The sequence below is a fragment of the Molossus molossus genome, unplaced genomic scaffold, assembly GCF_014108415.1.
Source record: "Molossus molossus isolate mMolMol1 unplaced genomic scaffold, mMolMol1.p scaffold_m16_p_1, whole genome shotgun sequence".
Lineage (NCBI taxonomy): Eukaryota > Metazoa > Chordata > Mammalia > Chiroptera > Molossidae > Molossus > Molossus molossus.
The window spans coordinates 249,765,755-249,788,811 of NW_023425344.1; the positions used below are offsets into that span (position 1 = coordinate 249,765,755).

Consider the following 23,057-nt stretch of genomic DNA (forward strand, 5'->3'; position numbering starts at 1 on the left):
GTCAGGTGACATACTGCTTCTTCCTCTTCCTCTTCTCGGGCTCTGACAGCAACAGCTCCAGTTTCCTCTTGGACAGCGAGAGCTTGGGCCCCTTGTCCCTCTCGCTCCCGAGTCTGGGCGGTGGCCGTGACGCTCTGGCTCTGCCCTGCGCCTGTCGGCCAGTCTCGGGGGGCTCCACGGCAGGGGGCAGGGGCCCCCAGTCTTCCTCTGTCATTTCCTCGGGCTGCATGTCCACATCGTTGTCCCCCAGGGACGCGGGGGCCCCGCGGAGGGCTGGGGCTTCCCCCGAGGGGGTGTCTCCTGCGTGAGCTGGACTCCTGGACGTCGGCGTGTGCGAAGGCCAGTGGCAGGTCACGGTACCTGGGGAGCAGTCCCTGAAGCGGCAGGCAGAGCGGGCAGGGGTGTCCTCCAAACTGGCGTAAGGGTCTAAAAACTGACAACAGCGAGCCTCTGAGCTGTGGGGCAGGCGCAGCTCCTCGTCTGTGCATCATCTCTTCCCTCACTGAGGCGGCAGATCTTTAAAACACATGACACACGTATCGGGGCACCCGAAAGCCCGAGGTGAGGGTTCAGCCCGAGCCCTTCAGCTAAAAGCTCTCCTCCCGCCCAGTGGGTGTGGCCCAGTGGTTGAGCACCAAGAGGTCGCAGGTTGTGGGCCTGATTCCCAGTGGGGGGCACGCAGGAGGCAGCCAATCGATGTTTCCTCTCATCAGTGTTTCTGTCTCTCCCTCTCCCTTCCTCTCTCTCTAATATCAATAAAGAAAAAACAAAAAAATGAAGCTCTCATCCCAGCACTGGGCGTAGACCCGGCTGGCTCAGTCCAGGTGCCAGCCCACCCCCAGGGGGTCTAAGCCCATTCCCTCCCAACGTCCCCTCCAAGGCTGTATCCCTGCAGAAGGACACTCAGCCCTGTCCTGCTCCCTGACCGGGCCTGTGCACAGGTGCCCACGCTGCCCGCTGCCCGCTGACCCACACTGCTGCACTGCCCGCTACCCGCTGCCCACTGCCCGCTGCCTCACACTGCCCCACTGCCCTGCACTGCCCACTGCCCGCTGACCCCCACTGCCCGCTGCCCCACACTGCTGCACTGCCCTGCACTGCCTTGCTGCCCGCTGCCCACTGCCCCTCGCACCAGTGGCCAAAAGCTGCTGCAATGAGCCCTTCCTTCCTGTTCCTCCATTTTCAGAGGTGCCTGGTCTGTTCTCGACGCCATGTGTGCAGCAGGTCTGTGCCCAGGGCAAGAGCCGCAGCCACCACCCCGCCCCAGGGCAGTGGCCACGCAGAGGGGCTCAGGAGCTCTGGTCTGGTAACAGCCCCCCTCCGCCCTGACTCTGCCAGAATTCCTCCCTCCTCTGAGGGGCGGGCCTGCAGGGCAGGTCTCCAGGGCACGTCCCAGTCCCTGCGCCAGTCCCGCCCCCTCCGCCAGCCCCGAGCTGCTCTTCCGATCACCACCCCCGCCTGCAGACGGCCCACGAAGGGGCCATAGTCGGGCTAATAGGTAGAGCCAGTGCTCATGGGCCCCCACGGCCTCCCTCTCTGCTCCTGGGGGTCAGCGCAGGGACCCTGTGGGGAGTGAAGACCCCAGAGAGCTCATCTCTCTGGACAGTTGGCACTGTTCTTCATCCCCGAAAAAGGTAAATATGGGATGGGGAGGGGGGTGCCAATGGGGTAAAAAAGGAGAAACATCTGTAACAAAAAATAAATAAATAAATAAATAAATATAAATAAAGTAAATATAAAAATAAACACCGCAGTCTGCAGACAACTATGATCAGTTTCTAATCAGAAAGTGGTCGGAACTGTTGGAATCAGAAAGCCGCACCCACTCTGGGGTCCCCTCTCAGTGCCTCTCACTGCGAACAGCCCAAGGCCGGCTCTTACCAACCACAAGACACCAGGCGGGGCGCAGGACGACCTAACGGGGCCCCGTCCTCCAGCACCCGGGCCAGGATTAACTACACTTCCAGCATTGCGGTTCATTTTTATTTTGATTGAGAATTTTGAAACTGACTAACTGTAAATCCTCCAAGCAAAATACTTTGAATCTTTTTTTCTTAAAAGTGATCTTGAAAGAATAAAGATAATGTAAATATCAAAATAGAGGTTTTTCCCCCCCAATATATATATATATATATATATATTTTTTTATCCTCACCCGATGACATTTTTGCATTTTTTGTTCAGACAGAGCGGGAGGGAGAGAGAGGAAGAGAGAGAGAGGGAAACATCGATGTGGAAGGGACACATCGAGTGGCTGCCACCCGCACGACCAACCAGGGCCGGGGACAAACTGCAACCGAGGTACATGCCCTTAGCGGGAACCGAACCCGGGTCTCTCTGTACCACAGGCCGACACTCTAACCGCTGAGCCAAACCGGCCAGGGCCCCCCCAAAATATTCTAATACCACCATGAGGGGCAAGTCCACACAGCAGGCTTGCGACTGCTCTGCGGACCAGGCTGGCTGGCCCTGGGGACTTGGGTTGCAGGACAGCTCCCGCCATCCCCTACGTAAGAGTGGCCACGGCGGCCCTGGCCAGGTGGCTCAGCTGGTTAGAGCGTCGTCCCCAATATGCCAAAGTTGCAGGCTTGATCCCCAGTCAGGGCCCGTATAAGAATCAACCGTGAATGCATCAATAATGGAACAACAGATTGATGTTTCTCTCTCATCCTCCCTTCCTCTCTCTCTCAAATCACTAAAAATTTAAAAGTAAATAAAGCGTGAAGGAGTGCCGCCGGCTCACTGTGGAGCGAGCCTCTGGGCAGCCGCCCTCTCCAAGGTCCGTGTGGCGCGCTCTGGTCGCCGGAAGGCGCAGCTGTCCCTGCAGGGCAGGCGGGCGGCAGGCTGGGTGCTCCAAGGCGCCCACTCCCCAACCAGCAGGCCCGCGCAGGGTGGTGGCCCTGGGGGTCGGGTGACGAGGAGGCTCTTCCGGAGCCTGAGCAGGGGCAGGAGAGCCCTCAGACGCTGTATTAAAGGTGCGGCATTAGGAAGGTTGAACCACTGCCTTAGAGGATTGGCCGGGGACTAAAATGCAAAGATGGGCCACGGTGAACCAGGGACGCAGGGAGGAGACAGCGGGCGTCTGGGGTGTCCCCCGCATGGGGCAGACAGAGGAGCCCGGGCTGCTTCTGGAAGAACTAGGTCCTCCTCCCCAACCCTTGCTGGTGGATGCAGAAGTGAGGTCCAGACACAGCCAGGCCCTGCACGGCAGGTGCCGCATTCTCGAACCCTCCCCACCAAACCCAGGCTTCTAGGACACTCTTGTCTTACTCAAAAGACAGACGCCCAAAGGACAGGAAGTTGAACACCTCTGATTTGGGGACGAGAAAAAGATCCGTAAGGACGGCATCAAGTACCACTGAGAGCTGTTTCCCGGAGGGTCAGGCCCCTGGCCGGGTTCCGGGCCGGGACGCAGGGTGCCCTCCCCGCGGCGCCCTGCCCGTCCGCACCCACAGGAAAGTGTGAGCAGGAAGCACCTTGAGGCGGTGGCGCGTGTTCCTCTTCTGGAAGCCGGCGCGCGTGCTGGTGGCGCTGAAGGCCGCCCGGATGCAGCCGCGTCGCCCGGACCTCAGGCTGGCCATGCTGTGGGGTCAGACACCGCTCACTTCGCTGAAAATACCAGGTCAGTGGTGACAAGGCTGGGGTGAAGGGCGGACCACAGAGAACAGGAGAGAACTTTCTAGAAGCAGGAAATCATCCTGTCTGTGGCGGTGGTTGCTCCACAGGGTACATTTGTCAAAGGTCAGAGCCCAGAGCCCACAGGGTGAAGTTCACGGTAAGTCACACACCTCTCAGTTAAAGCGAGGGAGCTCCCATTGCTTTAGTCAAAAGAAAACCCAGCCCTGGCCGGTGTGGCTCCGCGGTTAGAGCGTCGGCCCGCGGACCAGAGGGTCTCGGGTTCAGTTCCGGCTAAAGACTTGTACCTCGGTTACAACCCACAGGTGGACCCCTCAGGATCAGTACCTCAGCCTGGGGAAAGCCCCTCGTGGGGAAATGTCACACATTCATCATCACAGAAAGTTCTAGAACTTTGCAATGAGGATGGGACCAGCATCCAGTGCAAATATCCCCCCTGCTTTGTTTTGAGGTGTTTTTTAAAAAAAAAAATGTTTTTATTGATTTTTTTTTAGAAAGAGGGGAAGGGAGAAGGAGAAACATCAATGAGCTGCCTCCTGCACGCCCCTTACTGGGGATCGAGCCCGCAACCCGGGCATGTGCCCCGACCGGGACCTCTCAGTCCGCACAACGCTCAAGCCGCTGAGCCACACGGGCCGGGCTCCCCCGCTTCTGGTTTCCTAACAGATAGAGAAAGGTAAGCCACCCCGGCCAGCGTGGCTCAGCAATTAGAGCATCGGCCTGCGGACCGGAGGGTCTAGGGTTCGATTCCGGTCAAGGGCATGCACCTCAGTTGCAGATTCGATCCCCCGCCCCAGTCAGGGATGGGGTCATGCGGGAGGCAACCTACCGACCTCTCGCTCGCTCTCCCTCCCTTCCACTCCCTCTAAAAATCAAAGGAAAAATAACCTCCAGTGAGGATTAACAAACAAACAAACAGAAAGAAACTGAAGCCCAGGCTGAGGGCTGACTCGCTCAAGGTGACGTAAACTCGGAGCTTCTCATAAAAAGTCTGAAGTGGTTAAAAACAGTTTTCTTGAATATGGAACGTGTCACAAATGTGCGTGTCATCTTCGCACAGGGGCCAGGTTAACCTCTGTGTCGTTCCAGCCGTTTCGCATGCGTCCTGCGAAGCAATCACGGAAGCAAATTCAAAAGTCTGTACGCCCGCCTGGCCGGTGTGGCTCAGTGGACTGAGCATTGTCCCGTGGACTGAGAGTTGTCCGTGGACTGAGAGTTGTCTGTGGACTGAGAGGTCCCGGTTCGATTCCCAGCCAGGTTGTGGGCTCCATGCCCAGTAGGGGGCATGAAGGAGGCAGCCAATTGATGTTTCTCTTTTACGTCGATGTTTCTCTCTCTCTCTCTCTCTATTTTTTTTATCCTTGCCGAGGACATTTTTACATTTATCTTCAGATAGAGCAAGAGGGAGAGATGGAGGAAGAGAGAGAGAAACATTGATGTGAGAGGGACACATCAAATGGTTGCCACCCACACGACCCCAACCAGGGCCGGGGACAAAGTGCAACAGAGGTACGTTCCCTTAGTGGGTACCAAACTCAGGTCTCTCTGGTCCGCAGACCAACGCTCTAACCACTGAGCACACCAGCTGGAGTATAAGTATAATTTTGATTCATTCACACCGGATGGCTATTGTGTTGGCTATTGCCTTTTTTTAAGACAATCTAAGGGAAAACAACGGGGCAGTGCCCCTGACTAAGTAGTCAGGTACTGCATGTTTTAAAATTTCTTCTCCCACACTGGTTGAAAAACAGTGCCCTAAGGCATCCTTGCTCAGTACACATCCACATTTTGTTTGTTTTGTTCATCCTCACTGACGGATATTTTCCCATTGATTTTTGGTTAGAATTGAAGGGAGGGAGAAAAAGAGAGAGAGAAAGAGAGAAACATTGATGTGAGAGAGGCACATCAATTGGTTGCCTCCTGTACAACCCCTGACCAGGCTGGGGGTCAAACATGCAACCCAGGTACATGCCTTTGACCATGGGCTGACACTCTAACCACTAAGCCAAACGAGCCAGGGCTAAAGGTCTGTTTATTTTTTTGTTTTTTTTGTTTTTATCCTCACCCAAGGACATTTTTCCATTTTTTTGTACAGATAGAGTGTGAGGGAGAGAGAGGAAGAGAGAGAGAGGGAAACATCGATGTGGAAGGGACACATCGAGTGGCTGCCACCCGCACGACCAACCAGGGCCGGGGACAAACTGCAACCGAGGTACATGCCCTTAGCGGGAACCGAACCCAGGTCTCTCCGGACCGCAGGCGGACGCTCTAACCGCTGAGCCAAACCGGCCAGGACTAAAGGTCTGTTTTTTAAAGGTATTATCCCCCAATGTTATATTTGAGCTTTAGATAGCAAAAAAAACCAAAACAGAAACAATCTCAGGACCCACTTCCTACCCCACCCAACCTGGGAAAAAGTCTTTTTCAGACTGACTTCACAGGTATCAAGAAGTCATAACCTGAAGTTTTAAAATAAAAAAGCAAACCAACTTCTGGCCAGTCCTTGGTTCTGCCCCCTATCCATCCTGGCCCCACCCCTGCCCATCCTGGCCCCACCCCTGCCTGTCCTGGCCCCACCCCTGCCCATCCTGGCCCCACCCCTGCCCATCCTGGCCCCACCCCTGCCCATCCTGGCTCCCAGCTTCCTGCAGCTGTGACCATGAAGTAGGAGGATGAGCATCACAACAGAAACGGAAGACAGGACGGTGCATTTATCACCCATCAAAGGGCATCTTTCGCTGGCTAAGTGTACTAGATGCAAAGGGTCCATGTGATAATTTGACATTTGTTGAAAGGTGGACATTTGGCAAATTTTCCTAATGAAGCTTTTTAAACTTCACTTTGGCCCTGGCCGGTTTGGCTCAGTGGTAGAGCGTTGGCCTGCGGTCCAGAGAGACCCGGATTCTGTTCCCGCTAAGGGCGCGTACCTCGGTTGCAGGTGGTCCCTGGCCCTGGTTGGGTCGTGTGGGTGGCAGCCAGTCGATGTGTCCCTTTCACATCGATGTTTCTCTCTCTCTCTCTCTCTCTCTCTCTCTCTTCCTCTCTCTCCTTACCAGTCTATCTGAACAAAAAAATAAATAAATAAACTTCACTTTGTAAATAGAATGTTTAGCATATTAGAAAAAATGCTGGATAATAACACAACAATGTTTAAAAATAATACAAACTAAATGCCTGTCAACAAGGCAAGAAGAAGAAAATATGATGGGTCAGGACCTTCCCAAACAGTCCAAAACCCCAGGGACTAGAGCGGCCTCCTCTGTCCCAGGGAGCGAGTTGCCCAGGCCTGAGCAGCCATAGCTCTGCCTGGGGATCTGCCCCAGCCTCCACCCCGGGGGCCAGGCCGCCTCCGCCTCCGTAGGCGCCTACCTGGAGTCCGGGAGCATTGGGAGCATCGGGGAGCAGGGGCTGCGGAGGGAAGGTGGAGGTGCGGTCCGCAGAGCCAGCCGCCGAGAGCCGGGGAGTCCGGGGGAGAGCCGCTGGCCTGAGGCAGGAAAGTGGGATCAGAGAAAACTCTTTGGAAAAGGCCGGCTCGGCAAATCGGCTCCCAAGACCCGGACAAATGGAGGGAACATCTGAGCGTCCTCTCTTTCAAAGAGAAAACCGGCCAGTGCCCCGTGGGAGCGGCGGGGCGCGGGGCCCACACAGGCCGCCTCTCAGTGGCCAAAGTGCTTAACTGGGCTCTCATTTCCACTCTAAAGGAAAAACACATTTAAAAAGTTCTCTCTTGACGACATTCGACGACTAACCAGCAGTTCTAGTTCTGAAGGGTTTCTCACGCTCCTCTTCCCCTCGCCGGCCGCTTACCTGGTGGTATTTATGAGCGGGCCTCTCCACAGAGCCTGGGCTCCTAGCAGGATCCATCAGATCACAAAGTTCTACACCCCAAAAAGAAGAATCCCCATTTGGGCTGGAAGAATCCACAGAAAAGATGAGCACAGCACCATGAGGGTTTTATTTCTTGTTTTAAATCACGTCGCTTTAGACTCTAAAGTTTAGAGGAAACCACAGGCCCTATTTCTATTTTAGAGAAATACTGAGTAGCTTTGCCAGCAGATGCTACTTGGCAGTAGGTTAATCCCAGGAGCCCTAGACTTCTCCCCTGCGCATGGGGATGGGGGTGGGGCCCACATTGCCCAAGCACAGGCTGGTTGGTGTCTGAAGGCCAAGCAGGGGCGGCCCCCAGGCCACCCTCCCACCATCACCCTGGGCAGAGCTGGCCCAGGCAACTCTGTTGGAAGCCAGCTAGGAGTGCCCTTTCTCAATCCTCATACCTGGGTGACATGGAAGAACCCCCACATCGGCCCCCCTCCTCACACCAGGGTCTCCAAAGCAGGAACCCCAGTGCCAGAGGGTGGGGCACCGTCCTCACTCCTCACTCCAAAGGGCAGGGACCCCCTAACAGGGTGGGAGTGGGGTGTGGTGGTGATGTCCTCGCTCTCAAAGGGCAGGGACACCCTCCACGCTCTAGGGCAACGATCTCACTCCCACCGGGCAGGGGCAGCCACGCAGGAACTTGGTGGTCTTGGGCCCCTTCTTTCTGAAGGAGGAACCCCCTCTCCTATCCCGGCCAGCATGGCTTTAAGAAGTGTGCCCCTTGCCAGGCTGGTATGGCTCGGTGGTTGAGCATTGAGCCAGGCACCAAGAGGTTGCTGGTTTGGTTCCTGGTCAAGGCACATGCCAAGGTTGTGCGCCTGAGCCACAGTGGGGGGCATGCAGGAGGCGGCCAATCAATGTTCTCGCTCATCAAAGTCTATCCTTCTCCCTTCCTCTCTCTCTAAAATCAATATAAAAACTAAATAAATAAAATAAAAAAGGAGTGCGCCCCGGGGCCCCCATCTGTGGACTGTGGAAAAGGAGCCACAGGTGGCAGCACTTGGTGCTGGGGGTGCACCTGGCCTGCACGGGCGCCCACCTGCTGGAGACGGGCTGGGCCTCGGCATCCCCATCAACCCCCCGGGGTGGCGAGGAACTGGGGCTGAGGGTGGCTCCGAGCAGGGGTGTTGTCACTCAAGTTGGGGTCACCGGAGTCGCTCAGGTGAGGCTGGCCCCCGTGATGCTTGTTCAGAGCAGCGGGGGTCGGAATGCAGGGGTCGGGTGCGCAGGGCACAGTCACTGACTGCACTTACCTTTTGAATGGCATGTCCATTTTGTGCCCAGACTGATGGTTCCTGAGTCAAGGAAGGTCTTGCAGGCCAGACCTGTGTTGTGTGACGTCACAGGCATCTCCATGGCAACGAAGCACGCGGCTCTGGAAGCCGGCTCCGGGGCTCCGGTCTGCACCGGGGAAGGGGGACTGTCTCCCGCGGCCCCGCCGCTGGCTGGTCCCTCCGCAAAGCTCGGGATCCTTCCTCGCCGGGCCGCCGTCCGGGCTCCACGCAGGGTCAGGGAGGCCTTTTCAAGTACATAATTTTGCCACAAAACCTTGAACGGCGCCCTGTGCTCTGGGACGTTGGGAACTGACTGCCCCAGCGCTGGGGCGGCTGCCGCGCTCACCCCCTAATTCTGGAAGGTACCAGGCGCCTCCCCTCCCACCACCCACAGCACTGACTTTGGCCAGAGACGCGCCCCTCACCCGCCTTCACCCCGCTAGCTTAGCTTTTGCGCCTTAGCACCTCTTCCAGGAAGCCTGCCTTGACCTCCGAAATCCCAGTTAGCAGCTGCTGCTTTGCGCGCCCACTGCAGGCCCCACCAGCCTCTCCAGAAGTTGCCTGTTGATTTCTTTTTTTTTTTTTTTTTTAATTTCTTTATTGAGAGAGGAAGGGGGAGAGAGAAACATGGAGAGAGAACATCAATTAGTTGGCCGCCTCCTGCACGCCCCCCACTGGGGATCCCGCCCAGAACCTGGGCACGAGTCCTGACCGGGAATAGAACTGGTGACCTCTTGGTGCCTGGGTGGATGCTCAACCCCTGAGCCACACCGGCCCTGCCGTTGCCTGTTGATTTCTATGTGGCTCTTTAGACTGTCCTCTTCTGAGCCCAGGGACCTTCAATCCCAATCTCCCGCACAGTCCCTCACAGTAAGTGCTCAACAGTATATTTTGAATGAATGATGAATTGGTGAATTAAAGATGCCACAAATAATGTTAACTGCTCATTTATTTACCTAAGGAATTTGTTATTTTTGTTACAGATGTTTCTTTTTCCCCTCCCGATGCCACCCCCTCCCCCCACACAGCATTGTGGTCTGTGTCTGTTGGTTATGCACACATTACTTCAGCAATTTTTTGAAGTGAGGAAATGTGGATCCTCTTTGTTTTCAAGATTGTTTGGCTTTTCTGGGTCCCTTGCGTTTCCATGTGAATTTTAGAATCTGCTTGTCAATTACTGAAAAAAATGCCAGTGGGGATTTTGGTAAGAATTGTGTTGAATCTGTAGGTCCCCTTGGGGCGTATTGCCAGCTTAACAACATTATGTCTTCCAGTCTACTAGCATGGGTGTCTTTTCTTTCTGAGGTCTTTTCTGTTTTAACAAAGTTTTGTGGTTTTTAGAGTGTCATACATCTCTTTGGTTAAATTTGTTTCTAAGTATTTTTTTTTTAATCCTCACCCGAGGACACTTTTCCATTTTTTGTTCAGATAGCGTGGGAGGGAGGGGGAGAGAGAGAGAGAGAGAGAGAAACATCGATGTGAAAGGGACACATCAAGTGGCTGCCACCCACACGACCCAACCAGGGCCGGGGACAAACTGCAACCGAGGTACATGCCCTTAGCGGGAACCGAACCCGGGTCTCTCTGGACCGCAGGCCACCGCTCTAACCGCTGAGCCAAACCGGCCAGGGCTGTTTCTAAGTTTTTTTGATGCTACTGTAAATATAGAAGTTTTCTTGATTTTATTTTTGGATCGTTCATTGTTAGTTCATTTTGAATTGTTCAAAATCAGACCTATGGAAATACGACTGATTTGTTTTAATGTTTTACTGATTTATTTATTTTTATCCTCACCTGAGGACATTTTTCCATTTTTGTTCAGATAGAGTGGGAGGGAGAGAGAGAGAAACATCGATGTGAAAGAGACACATCGAGTGGCTGCCACCCGCACAACCCAACCAGGGCCAGGGACAAACCGCAACCGAGGTACGTGCCCTTAGTGGGAACCAAACCTGGGACTCCCGGGTCCGTGGGCCAACACTCTAGGCGCTGAGCCAAACCGGCGAGGGCCCTAACATTCTTTCATAAGACAAGGCATGTGTCAAGGAGGCAGATACCTTTGGCAGACGATCTGCTCAGCTCGCTGGCTCTGCACATCATCAAGGAATCTGTTCAGATTTTAATTGTGCTATTAATAGGCCGTGACTCACTGAAGCCCTGCTCCCTGGAATGTTCTCTCCAGGGAAGTGAATCACTGTTCCTTCCTACAGAAGAGTAATCTGTAACCACACTTCCAAAGGTTGGAGCAGATCTTGAAGGCTTAGTAAAGGGAACAAAAGCTTCCCAAATTATACAAAGTTATTTGAACAAATCGTCATCCCCACAGGAAGGGAGAAACATAACAGTTATACATACCAGGTATTCATTCAAATCCACAAATGTGTACCAGGTGCACTGGGCTGGTGGTGGCAAACGTCACATGCCTGCCTTCATGGGGACAGGCAGCAGGGAGGCAGGAGAACGGACAGAAAATGAGGCACCACAGGACAATTGTAAGAAATGCCACGAAGAGCCCTGGCCAGTTTGGCTCAGCGGTTGGAGCATCGGCCTGTGGACCAGAGAGGCCCGGGTTCGGTTCCCGCTAAGGGCATGTACCGGGGGGGGGGGGACCCACAAAGGGAGAGGCTCCAGGGGCCTTTCTGAAGGAAAGCAGTGCACTGGTCAACTGAGACCAGACAATGGGAGGATTTAGCTTGGTCCTAGGGGGCATGAGGACCATCACATCAAGTTACTGCTTAATGGGTAGATTTCTGTTTGGGGTATGAACAAATTCTGAAAACAGGCCCTGTTCGGGTAGCTCAATTGGTTAGTGTCGTCCCGATATGCTCCACTGTGGGTTTGATCCAAATCAATGTTTCTCTCTCCCCCCACCCCCCCATTCCTCTCACTTTGAGATCAATAAAGAGAGAGAGCCCACCTGGCTGGTGTTGCTCCGTGGTTAGAGCGTCAGCCTGAACACAAAGGGTTGTGGGTTTGATTCCCAGTCAAGGGCATATACCTGGATTGCAGCTTTGATTCTCTGGAGGCTTGCTGGAGGCAACCAATCAATGTGTCTCTCTCATCAGTGATTCTCTCTCTCTCTCCCTCTCCTTCCCTCCCTCCCTTCCACCCTCTCTGAAAATCAATGAAAAAATATCTTTGGCTGAGAATTTAAAAAATTTTTAAATTAAAAATAGAAGCCCAGCTGGTGTGGCTCAGTGGTTGAGCGTCAACCCATGCACCAAGAGGTTGCAGGTTCAATTCCTGGTCAGGGCACATGCCCAGGTTGTGGGCCCAATCCCCATTTGGGGGCATGCAGGAGGCGGCCTGTCGATGTTCTCTCTCGATGTTTTTATCTCTCTCTCCTTCTCCCTTCTTCTCTCTCTAAAAATCAATAAAGAAAAAAATCGTTTTTAAATAGAAGAAAATTAGAGACTTGTGTTTATAAGCACTTAGCTTTGGCTAGGTTATTAACCAATACCTGTGTGTGTGCCGTGTGCTGACACTTTGCAGTATTTCGGAGAGAGCTGCGTGTCTGTTCTCGACACTCAGGACTGAAAAAAAACCCTCAGGACTGGCCGTGTGGGCTCTTCCTCAACCCCGACTGCGGAGGCCGAGCCCACCCCAACGCTGCCGCCAGAGCTGAGGTGCAGGGAGCCTGTGCCCTCAGCCTGGCCGCTCAGCCTAGATGGCCGTTTCCGGGGCGTAAGATGACGTGGGCTAGAACAACGTGAGGGCCATGGAACAGGATGATGACACACCAAACCACCTCAGTAGTCCCGGCATTAAGGACATTTTCCAGGGTGGGCACAGGCCCCAGCATTTTGAAGAGGGCACCAGCACAGATGAGCCTTCCCCCCAAGTGAGTTGCTGAGCAGTCCCAGCACAGGCCTAGGGCCTGGGCTAACCTTCAGGGCACACAGTGACTCCTACCCTCCAGCTTCCTCTCGTCACTTAGATCGTCTGCATGTTCCTTCCCGAGACCGGACAGTCCAGGCTCAAGCCTGGCGATGCCCCCTCCCTCGTCCTGGGGAGGCTCCCCATTCCCCCCCTTTGCTGAAAGGAAGTCAGGACCATGTCAGCAGTCACCCCCGTCTAGAACCTTCCCCAAACTTTACCACTCCTTGCTGTCCTTACACCTCTGCTGTGGTCCACATGGCCTCCAATGACACCGTTTTCATGAGTGGCATCCAACTGTCCTGGGCTGGCTCTTAGTGGGTGCTCAATGAAAGACTCGATGAATGTGTGCCTGCCAGGGATGGCTGGGAGCTCAGAGGATGAGGCGGTGAGGGCGGAAGTGGTCTCACTTCCTGGAGGTGAGGCTGACTGGGGCTTGTGAGACCTTACACTCCAGGACATTATCTATGGCAGGTGACCTCATAGAGCAAGAGGGAGGAAAGGTCCCACCTGAGTAGGTGAGTCTTTGGAGTAATAGCTGTCAGTAATTGGGCACTTGGTAATGCCCGGCACCTGCTAAGCCCATTTACCTAGAAAGGGGCAGCACCCTGAAGGAACTGTATAATTTACAAATGAGATAATGAAGGGCTCCAGCGACTTGCTCAAGGTCACTTTTTCAAAATCCTCACTCAAAGATATTTTTCCATTACTCCCTAGAGAGTGGAAGGGAGGAAGGGGGGAAAAGGGGGAAGAGAGAAGTTGACGTGAGACACATCAGTTGGTCACTTCCTGGGGCTGGGGATGAACCTGCTACCCAGGTACGTGCCCTTGACCGGAAATCGAATCCTTGACCCCTTCAATGTACAGGCCAACTTTTTTTTTAATCCTCACCCAAGGATATTTTTTCATTTTTAGTTCAGATAGAGCAGGAGGGAGAGAGAGAACCAAACATCGACACGGAAGGGACACATCAAGCAGCTTGCCACCCACACGACCCAACCAGGGCCGGGGACGAACTGCAACCGAGGTACATGCCCTTAGTGGGAACCGAACCCCAATTTCTCTGAACTGCAAGCCGACACTCTAACCGCTGAGCTAAACCGTAGGCCGACATTTTAACTGCTGACCTGCTCTGGCCAGGGTGCTCAAGTTAACTTTTGAATACCACTAGACTGCTTTCTAAGCCTTTTTCCTTTTTTTAAAATACAGCAGTAAGAGCATCAGCCCACAGTTCAGAGACCAGGGTTCGGTTCCTGCTAAGGGCATGTAACTTTGATGCAGTTTGTCCCCGGCCCTGGTTGGGGTGGAGCGAGTGGTAGCCACTCAATGTGTCCCTTTCATGTCGATGTTTCTCTCTCGTCCTCTCGCTCTAACTGAACAAAAATGGAAAAAAGTCCTTGGGTGGGGATAAAAAAACGAATAAAATAAAGCAGCTTTCTTTTTTTAAATGTTTTTGATTTTTTAAAGATAGAAACATCAGTCAGCTGCCTCCTGCATGCCCCCTACTGGGGACCGAGCCCACAACCCAGGCATGTGCCCTGATCAGGAACCGAACTGGGACCTCTCAGTCCATGAAACAATGCTCAATCCACTCACTGGACCACACCAGCCAGGCTATTTTTTCTTTTTTCACTTGCTGTAAGATATAGCACACAATTAAATCCACCCATTTTAAGCTCTAGGGGCTTTAATGAGTATATAAACACATGCAATCGTCGTCTCAAGTTTTTGGACACTACCAGATAATTCCCTCTTGCTCCTAGACAGACAATCCCACTAGGATTCCTGGCCCCAAGCCACCCACTTACCCACTTTCTGATGCACTTTTGCCTTTTCTAGAATTGCATGAAAATGAAATCACAGTGTGCAGCTTTTTATGCCTGGCTCCTTAATGCAATGATTTTCAGGAGAATCCACATCTTTTAAATTTTTTGTCCTCACTGGAGGACATTTTTCCATTTTTTGTTCAGGTAAGAGTGGGAGGGAAAGAGAGGAAGAGAAACATCGACATGAAAGGGACACATCGAGTTGCCGCCACCCTCAGGACCCAACCAGGGCCAGGGGCAAACTGCAACTGAGGCACGTACCTTTGGTGGGAACCGAACCTGGGTCTCTCTGGACCACTGGCCGACGCTCCAACCACTGAGTCAAACTGGCCAGGACAGAATCCACATCTTAACACTTCTGAGTTTGTTTCCCTAGGTCTCTTTTATAGTTGTGTCCAGGTGTTGCTGTCTTTTGCAAACATTTCTATTTAGTATGCTGTGAATGAATGCCTTGATTTAACTCATGATTGATTTTTGCTAACTCAAATTCAATTGGTTTTTATATATTCATCTGTTCTAGGAATTTGCTAAATCCATGTATTAGTTCTCAGACTTTTTTTGTAGATTCCTTACTGATTGTCTACAACCAAGTAATCTGATAAAAATGTCCTTTTTCGCCCTGGCCAGTTTGGCTCAGTGGTTAGAGCATCAGCCTGCGGTCCCGAGACCCGGGTTCAGTTCCCACTAAGGGCATGTACCTTGGTTGCAGTTTGTCCCCGGCCCTGGTCGGTCGTGCGGGTGGCAGCCACTCGATGCGTCCCTTTCACGTCGATGTTTCTCTCTATCTCTCTCTCTTCCTCCCACTATACCTGAACAAAAAATGTCCTTTTTCGTCTATTCCCATTTTGCTTGTTTAGCACTCATTACCCTCTTCAGCAGGATGAGACTAGTGTGAGGCCACACTGTTGTTGTTTTTTTTTTTTTTTTGGTGGTACCGAACCCAGGACTCTCTGGTCCGGAGGCCAACGCTCAACCGCTGAGCCAAACTGGCCAGGGCCACAGTGGGTTTAAAGCAGAAAGGCTTCCTGGGATGGCAGGATGGTGTGCATATGCCTCACCACTGGGCTGGGTTACTGGAGACAGTTCCAGATACACAGCACTTGTCTCCTCAGCACGACTGCACTCAGGTAGGCCAAGTTCAGTGGGGCGATCAGGCACAGATGTCCTCAGTTTGTGGATTCCAATTGCCTGCTGTTTTGAGTGTATCTTAAATACTTTTATGAAATGCATTATAACCTCCCCATTGCCCTGGCCATTCGATCCCTAGATCCCTGGCTCCAGCACTTACACCCACTTCCTCTAGCTGGTAACCTCTTCGTAAGCACACAGCAGAGATGACTAGTGTTCACCAGGCACAAAGTACCCACTGAGCTCTAGGGCACTGACCTTTCCGTGTGCAGAATCTCATGCTCCTCCCCTATTAGCTACTATCAACCATTACAGGTGGTCTCAGACACCAAACACAAATCCTGTATGGACTTGCCACCCGTTTTTCTTAAATAAAAAAAGTCTTTAGGACCAGAAGACTTTAATTTAGCCATCACTGTCCCCAGCCCCCAGAAGGGACCATAGGTGTTTCCTTTGAGACTAATGATCACCCTCTTTCCACCGTTACCAGCAGCTCAGCCACGCAGACATGAATCTTGCCTGAAGCTCAACAAAGTTACTGGAAAGACCAAAGCATGTCAGGGCAGATGGCAATAAATAGATTAAGTAAAGATCTTTGACATTCCTAAGGCCAAGGTTTAAGGGGCTGTATTTAGACAGCAAGGTATTTCAGAAATGCCATTAAAAAAGCAGTCTGGAGCCCAGCTGGTGTGGCTTGGTTGGTGGAGTGTCAACCTAGGCACCAAGAGGTCACCAGTTCAATTCCTGGTCAAGACACATGCCCAGCCCTGGCTGGTTTGGCTCAGCGGTTAGAGCATCGGCCTGCAGTCTGGAGACTTGGGTTCAGTTCCTGCTAAGTGCACGTATCTCAGTTGCAGTTTGTCCCCAGCCCTGGTTGGGTTGCGCGGGTGGCAACTACTCCATGTGTCCCTTTCATGTCACATTTCTCTCTCCCCCTCCCACTCTATCTGAACAAAATATCAAAAAATGTCCTCGGGTGAGGATTAAAAAAAGACACATGTCCAGGTTGTGGGCCTGAACTCCAGTTGGGGGGAATGGGGTACAGGAGGCAGCCAATCAATGTTCTCTCGATGTTTCTCTCTCCCTCCCTCTAAAAAAAAAAAAAAAAGAAAAAAAAAAGAAAAAGGCAGTTTGGAGATGACTACCCTAAGGCAGAAGGGTCACTCAGGTGATTCAAGAACATATCAAAAAGAGACAGGAGTGCTGGTCACCTGCCACCTGGGGTCCTGGGAAGGTCACAGCAAGACTTGGGACGGTCAATGTGAACCATCTTTTTCCTAGGCAAGGTGTGTATACCTACTGCTTCTACACCCTGGGACCACCCTGTTAGCACCCCCCAAATAAGACATTTCCACGTAACTTTTCTTTAATTCGTATGTATTTGCCACAACCTTTTAAAGCAAAATGTGACCTGAGCACTACATTCTACTCACAAATTCGCTGAGCTACTTCTGAACAGCTTCGCCATGTGCCTGGACAGGCACCACCACTCTGAACGGCGCTTTTCTCTGGACATGCCCCGTGGGTAGTTATGCCCATCAGGTTGGTTCAGCTCAGCACACTAATTTCTAGAGGCGCACATGCAGTTGGTGACTACAGAGGGTGTCGGGTAAAAAGTAGATCCTAGGGATAGAAGCGATTTTAACCACAGATCTATCCGAACACTTCAGCGACAAAAGATTTGGTCTACTTAGAATCCGCTTGAGAGAGAAACACTTTAGACCACAAAGCTAACAAACATTGGGCTATACGTATCTTACAACAAACATACCCCACTCTGTTAAAATAGGCCAACATGAAACCAGAAACAAAAACTAGCTCTGCTTTAGTGCCTGAAGTATCACAGTATCATACACTTAGGGGTGAAAAAAACCTCATCTTCCCTTTAAGCAGTTATTATCATGCCATACAGATTTTTTAAATGTTAACAAAAATAAAGAAAAGTCCTTGAAAATACATCATCCAAGGGCATGAAGTCGAGTGAAGAAAGGGACACGTGCAGGTCCTTCAGGCGCGCTCAGTCTACTTCCTCCATGCGGGAGGTGTCGTCGTCGCCTTCCAGGGGCGGCATCTCCTCAGTCACAGCAGCATTGCTCTCATCAGCAGTGGGGTCATCTTCATCAATACCTTTTTGGAAACATTAAGCCATATATTAGATTTCTTAAAACCAACTCCTTAGCCTAATACTACTGCTGGCTTATAACCACTTTCAATTGGTATGTGAGTCTCTGCTCCATTTTTAGCCCTTACGGACTAAGAGGCCTACTTACTATCCATGCCCGTCAACACGTGACTTTAACGCTTCCCAAGCTGGATGAGATAATCCAATTATGACCAAGTAGCTAAAAGTTGCCCTCCCGCCCCCACTCAACAGTCACGTGGTAAATTTCTCTAACAATAGGCTCACCAAGACCCAGTTTGATCATCCTGTAGATCCTGTTAGCATGCGTCTGGGGGTCTTCCAGACTAAAGCCGGATGACAGCAGGGCAGTCTCATAGAGCAGGATGACCAGGTCCTTCACAGACTTGTCATTCCTGTCTGCCTCTGCCTTCTGCCTTAAGGTCTCAATGATGGAATGGTCTGGGTTGATCTCCAGGTGTTTCTTTGCTGCCATGTAACCCATTGTTGAATTATCTCTCAGGGCTTGAGCCTTCATGATTCTTTCCATGTTAGCAGTCCAGCCGTATGTGCTTGTGACGATGCAGCATGGAGATGTCACCAATCGATTTGACACGACCACCTGTAATCAAAGTATTAAGTAATGACCAGGACTAGAAAGATTCTGTTACTACTTCTCAGCACCTATACCAGCTTTATTGTGAAATGAAATCTAAGGAACCCAAGTACTAAGGCATCAGAAGCACTATGTACTCGCAAACTTAGGCATCCCACTGAAGGGACTAAACTAACACACTGCGTACTGCACAGAAATCTCTAAGACACATGCCAGGGACCGCACATTTTTGGGCAAACTGCATGTTAGATTCTGAGCCACACTCATTTGAACCAGCAGATAGATATCCATTCCCTCGCTACTCAAGAATATAGACGGTGTGCTGTTTTGCGAACTTCAACCCTCAGGGCGAAGAGTCACAAATACAATAAACCTGTATTACCCTGAGTTTCAAAAACTGAAATAGCTAATGCAAGTGCAAACCCGAGTTAACTCGTGCGCAGTCTGCAATGTTTGGGCAGAAAAACACAAGTTAACTCGTGAGCAGTCAAAAATGTGTTAAGAAAACTATGAGAAAGGGGCCACATACAGCTTAACTTCGAAAAAAAATTTCAACACTGCCGCTTCTGCTTTTAAGTGTCAAAAATTAGCAAGTGCAGGTAGAAGGAAACACACCTTTTCTACTTTTTTCTCCAAGATCTCCTTCATGATTTTGCACAGGCTTTCAAACTTGGTTTTTTTCTCTTCCTGTTTCTTTTTCTCTTCTTCATCTTCTGGAAGTTCCAAGCCCTCTTTGGTGACAGACACTAGAGTCTTCCCCTCAAATTCCTTCAGCTGCTGCACACAGTACTCATCAATAGGCTCGATCATGTAGATCACCTCCAGGCCGTGCTTCCGAAGACGCTCCACAAAGGCTGAGTTAGCTACCTGGTCCTTGGTCTCACCTGGTATTAAAAAGAGTTACTTTTAGATGTCTCACAAGGTTTCATTTCCTTTAACTTTTCTTATTTAATCAGATCTAACACCACAGATGTGGTCAGCTCGTTAACTACCTTGCCTAGATTAACAACTACTAATGTATGTATAGAGCCACACAGGTAGGAAAGACCCACTATTCCTGTGAAGCTACCAAACCACATGACTTGATCACTTAATTGTCCATTACCTGTGATGTAGTAGATGTGTTTCTGGTTCTCCTTCATTCTTGTGCAGTAGTCCTTGAGGGAGACCATCTCATCCCCAGAAGCAGATGTGTAGTATCGTAACAGCTCTGAGAGCTTCTTCCGATTTTGAGAGTCTTCATGTATTCCAAGCTGAAAGATAACATTAGCTTTAGAAAAAAACCTTACTGCATTAAAAAAAAAAAAAAAAAATCGCTAAAAGTCGAGGAGCCACTTCATATTATTGGTACTAATGCTCAACGTGTTTATACCAACCTTAATGTTTTTAGAGAACTGCTCGTAAAACTTCTTATAGTTCTCCTTATCTTCTGCCAGTTCAGTGAAAAGCTCTAAGCATTTTTTGACCAAATTCTTTCTGATAACTTTCAAAATTTTGCTTTGTTGTAACATCTCACGGGAAATATTTAGAGGGAGATCCTCTGAGTCCACCACACCTCTAATGAAGTCTGAGAGAATACAAAGACCAAGTCACTCCAAAAACAATAATCAAACGCATTAACACTCAACCCCAGACGAACAATTTCCACTCCCCAAGCTTAAATTAAGAATAAAGTTAACCAGTGACAGTGATCATTCTTCATACCCAACTTTTTACTTACTCAGGTATTCAGGGATCAGCTCCTCACAGTTGTCCATGATGAAAACTCTGCGAACATACAACTTAATGTTGTTCTTTTTCTTTCTGTTTTCAAACAGGTCAAAGGGAGCACGTCTTGGGACAAAAAGAAGTGCTCTGAACTCCAGCTGTCCTTCAACTGAAAAATGCTGTAATAAAACACAACCAGTGGTTAACACCTGCAGTTCTGTAACTCAGAGCACTTGGGGAGAGGGGCTAGGGTGAGAAAATTAACAATTTCAGACAGAACCTTGCAGACGCAGACTGGCTTGGAAGCACTCAGCAGTCCACTCACCTTCACTGCCAAGTGATCCTCCCAGTCATTGGTCAAGCTCTTGTAGAATTCCCCATATTCTTCATTAGTAATGTCGTCAGGATTTCTGGTCCAAATTGGCTTGGTTTTGTTCAGTTCTTCTCGATCAATGTACTTCTCCTTGATCTTCTTCTTCTTCTTCTTGTCACCATCCTTCTTTTCTTCCTCCTCTTCGTCAGAACCAACATCTTCGATTTCGGGCTTGTCATCGGACTCTTTTTCTTCTTTTTCTTTCTCTTCCTCCTTCTCTTCCTTTTCTTCAGCCTCATCATCACTGACTTCTTTATCACGTTCCTTCTCCACCTGCAAAATAAGACAAAAATCACATTCTAGAGGGAATATATTAATTACACAGAGCAGACAAAACTATACCAAAGCCTAAATTAGTTAGGGTGAGAAACACTAACCAAGAAACTCCTCATTAATACTTGATGTAGTTAACTAAATATAGCTTGGGGTACCCTGGCAGTAACAACTTCAGACTAGTCTAGTCACTACAAATTTAGGTCTCTGCTTTTACAGATCTTAAAAGACTAAAGACTAGTTCAGCCACTTTGGTTATCTATATTCACACAGGCTACACAGAAACGTACAAAAAGAGTAATGGGGTAGCCAATAAACTGAGAGTGTTTCTTCACAATCTCCTTGATCCTTCTCTCCTCCAAGTACTCTGTCTGGTCCTCCTTCAGGTGCAAGATAACCTTTGTTCCTCGCCCCATGGGTTCTCCTGGAAGGGAAGCAGGGAAACAAATTTAATTTCAACCTCAATGGCCAAATCACAGTAAAAAACAAAACCAAAAAACCCAACTACAACCTACATAGCTGTCGGCATCATACCTAACACGTTTTTGGACAAATCTGTAGAACAGAGTTTACAGTTATCCTATGGTATTAAGTCCCACCGTCGTTAACTGCCTCAACCAAGATAATACACCACCATGATGTTAGGCTATGTTATCAGTGATCACCAGCATGGCTCCCAAAGTCAGGCAAATTTCTGCCTCTTTAAGGGCTCCACTACCTCCAGGCCACTGACTTAGCCAGCAAATTATGCCACCAGGTACCTACCTACGTCAGTCCTGACTGTGAACGAGCCTCCTGCAGAAGACTCCCAGGCATACTGCTCATCGTCATTATGTTTGGTGATCACAGTCACCTTCTCAGCAACCAAATAGGCCGAGTAAAACCCGACACCAAACTGGCCGATCATGGAGATGTCTGCACCAGCCTGCAGAGCTTCCATGAACGCTTTGGTCCCGGACTTGGCGATTGTGCCCAGGTTATTGATCAAGTCGGCCTTGGTCATTCCGATCCCAGTGTCCACAATCGTGAGGGTTCGGTCTTGTTTGTTCGGAATGAGGTTAATGTGCAGCTCCTTCCCCGAGTCCAGCTTGCTGGGCTCCGTCAGGCTCTCATACCTGATCTTGTCCAGAGCCTGTCGAGAAACACACAGGGGTAAGCCCGCGGGCTCTAAGTGGTGCAATTACGCGGAAACCAAAACCCAGCTCGGCAGGCACCGGCGACTTACATCTGATGAATTCGAAATCAGCTCCCTCAGAAAGATCTCCTTATTCGAGTAGAAAGTGTTGATGATCAGGGACATCAACTGGGCGATCTCCGCCTGGAAGGCGAACGTCTCCACCTCCTCCTCCTCCATCGGCTGGTCGTGGGTCTGGGCTTCCTCCGGCATCTGCGAACGGCCCGCGCCGTTGGACCCGCCGCAGGTCCGGGCCCGGCGGGCTCCCCGCGGCCCCCGCCCCCGCCTCGCTCCCGACACACGCGGGGCCGCGGCCCCGACAGCAGGCGGCGGCCGACAAAGGGGTGACCTCATCACGCGGGGCCGCGGCCCCGGCGCCACCGCGCTGCGACTCGGAGCCGCGGCTAAGCCCTGGGAGAGACCTTCGGGCGGGGAATGGGTCCCCCTCCCGACACCCCGCGACACTTCCCCGACCGGTACCGAAGGCGGTGCGACGCCACAGCAGGGCCGAGGCCTCCGCGGCGGACCCGGCCGCCCCGCATCCACGAGCCGAGGGGCTTCGGCGCTGGGCCAGGTCCCCACTGTCCGCCGCTCCGCGCACCCACCCGCCCCGGGGCCCCATGTGCCCGCCATGTGACCCCCCAACCCCCAGCTGCCCCCTCACCTCGGCTATGGGTCCGCGAAGGCTCTGCAGCCACGCAGCAGCAGGACGCAGAAGCGACTGGCGCGCGGCGGCTGCTCCTCCCTTATATAGACGCGGGCCCGCCCTGCGCGCGCGGCGCCTTTTCCAGAAGCCTCCCGAACCTTCCGGAAGAACCCGCCCCGGCCGCGGCCGCGGCCGCGCGCCTGCGCCTGCGCGCTGGCCGCCGCCCGCACCTCCCCCAACCGCCGCCTCAGCGCGCCTGCGCAGCCCGGAATTCTCGGGAAGGTCTCGCGCCTTCGGGCCCGCCGCCGGCTCCCTGCTCCCGCCCCCTCCGTTCTGCGCCCCCAGCCCCGCACGCCGGGGGTCGGGGTTCGCGCTCGCGCGTGGATTATGTCCGCAGGCGGGAACTTGTGATTCTTGGGTCCCTGTGCTGGCAGCTGCGTGCACTGGGTACCGGCAGACCCTCGCCTTTCTGCGGGTGTCCCTCGCGGCCTCGGAACCGGGTCTCCCCGCGTCCGGGGACCCGGGGCCCGGCT

General features: G+C 51.8%; 1 protein-coding gene across 1 annotated transcript; it reads right to left on the reverse strand.

The window, feature by feature from the left end:
• Nucleotides 1-16,972: 16,972 nt before the first annotated feature.
• HSP90AA1 (heat shock protein 90 alpha family class A member 1) lies at nucleotides 16,973-22,636 on the reverse strand. Its single transcript, XM_036272136.1, has 11 exons — nucleotides 22,543-22,636; nucleotides 21,930-22,091; nucleotides 21,470-21,836; nucleotides 20,995-21,128; nucleotides 20,384-20,704; nucleotides 20,072-20,237; nucleotides 19,728-19,918; nucleotides 19,457-19,604; nucleotides 18,967-19,235; nucleotides 18,024-18,357; nucleotides 16,973-17,743 (listed from the first exon to the last, which is right to left on the reverse strand). Exons 2-11 carry the CDS (start codon nucleotides 22,089-22,091, stop codon nucleotides 17,634-17,636), a joined length of 2,202 nt encoding a protein of 733 aa, XP_036128029.1. The 5' UTR covers nucleotides 22,543-22,636; the 3' UTR covers nucleotides 16,973-17,633.
• Between the last annotated feature and the right edge of the window lie 421 nt (nucleotides 22,637-23,057).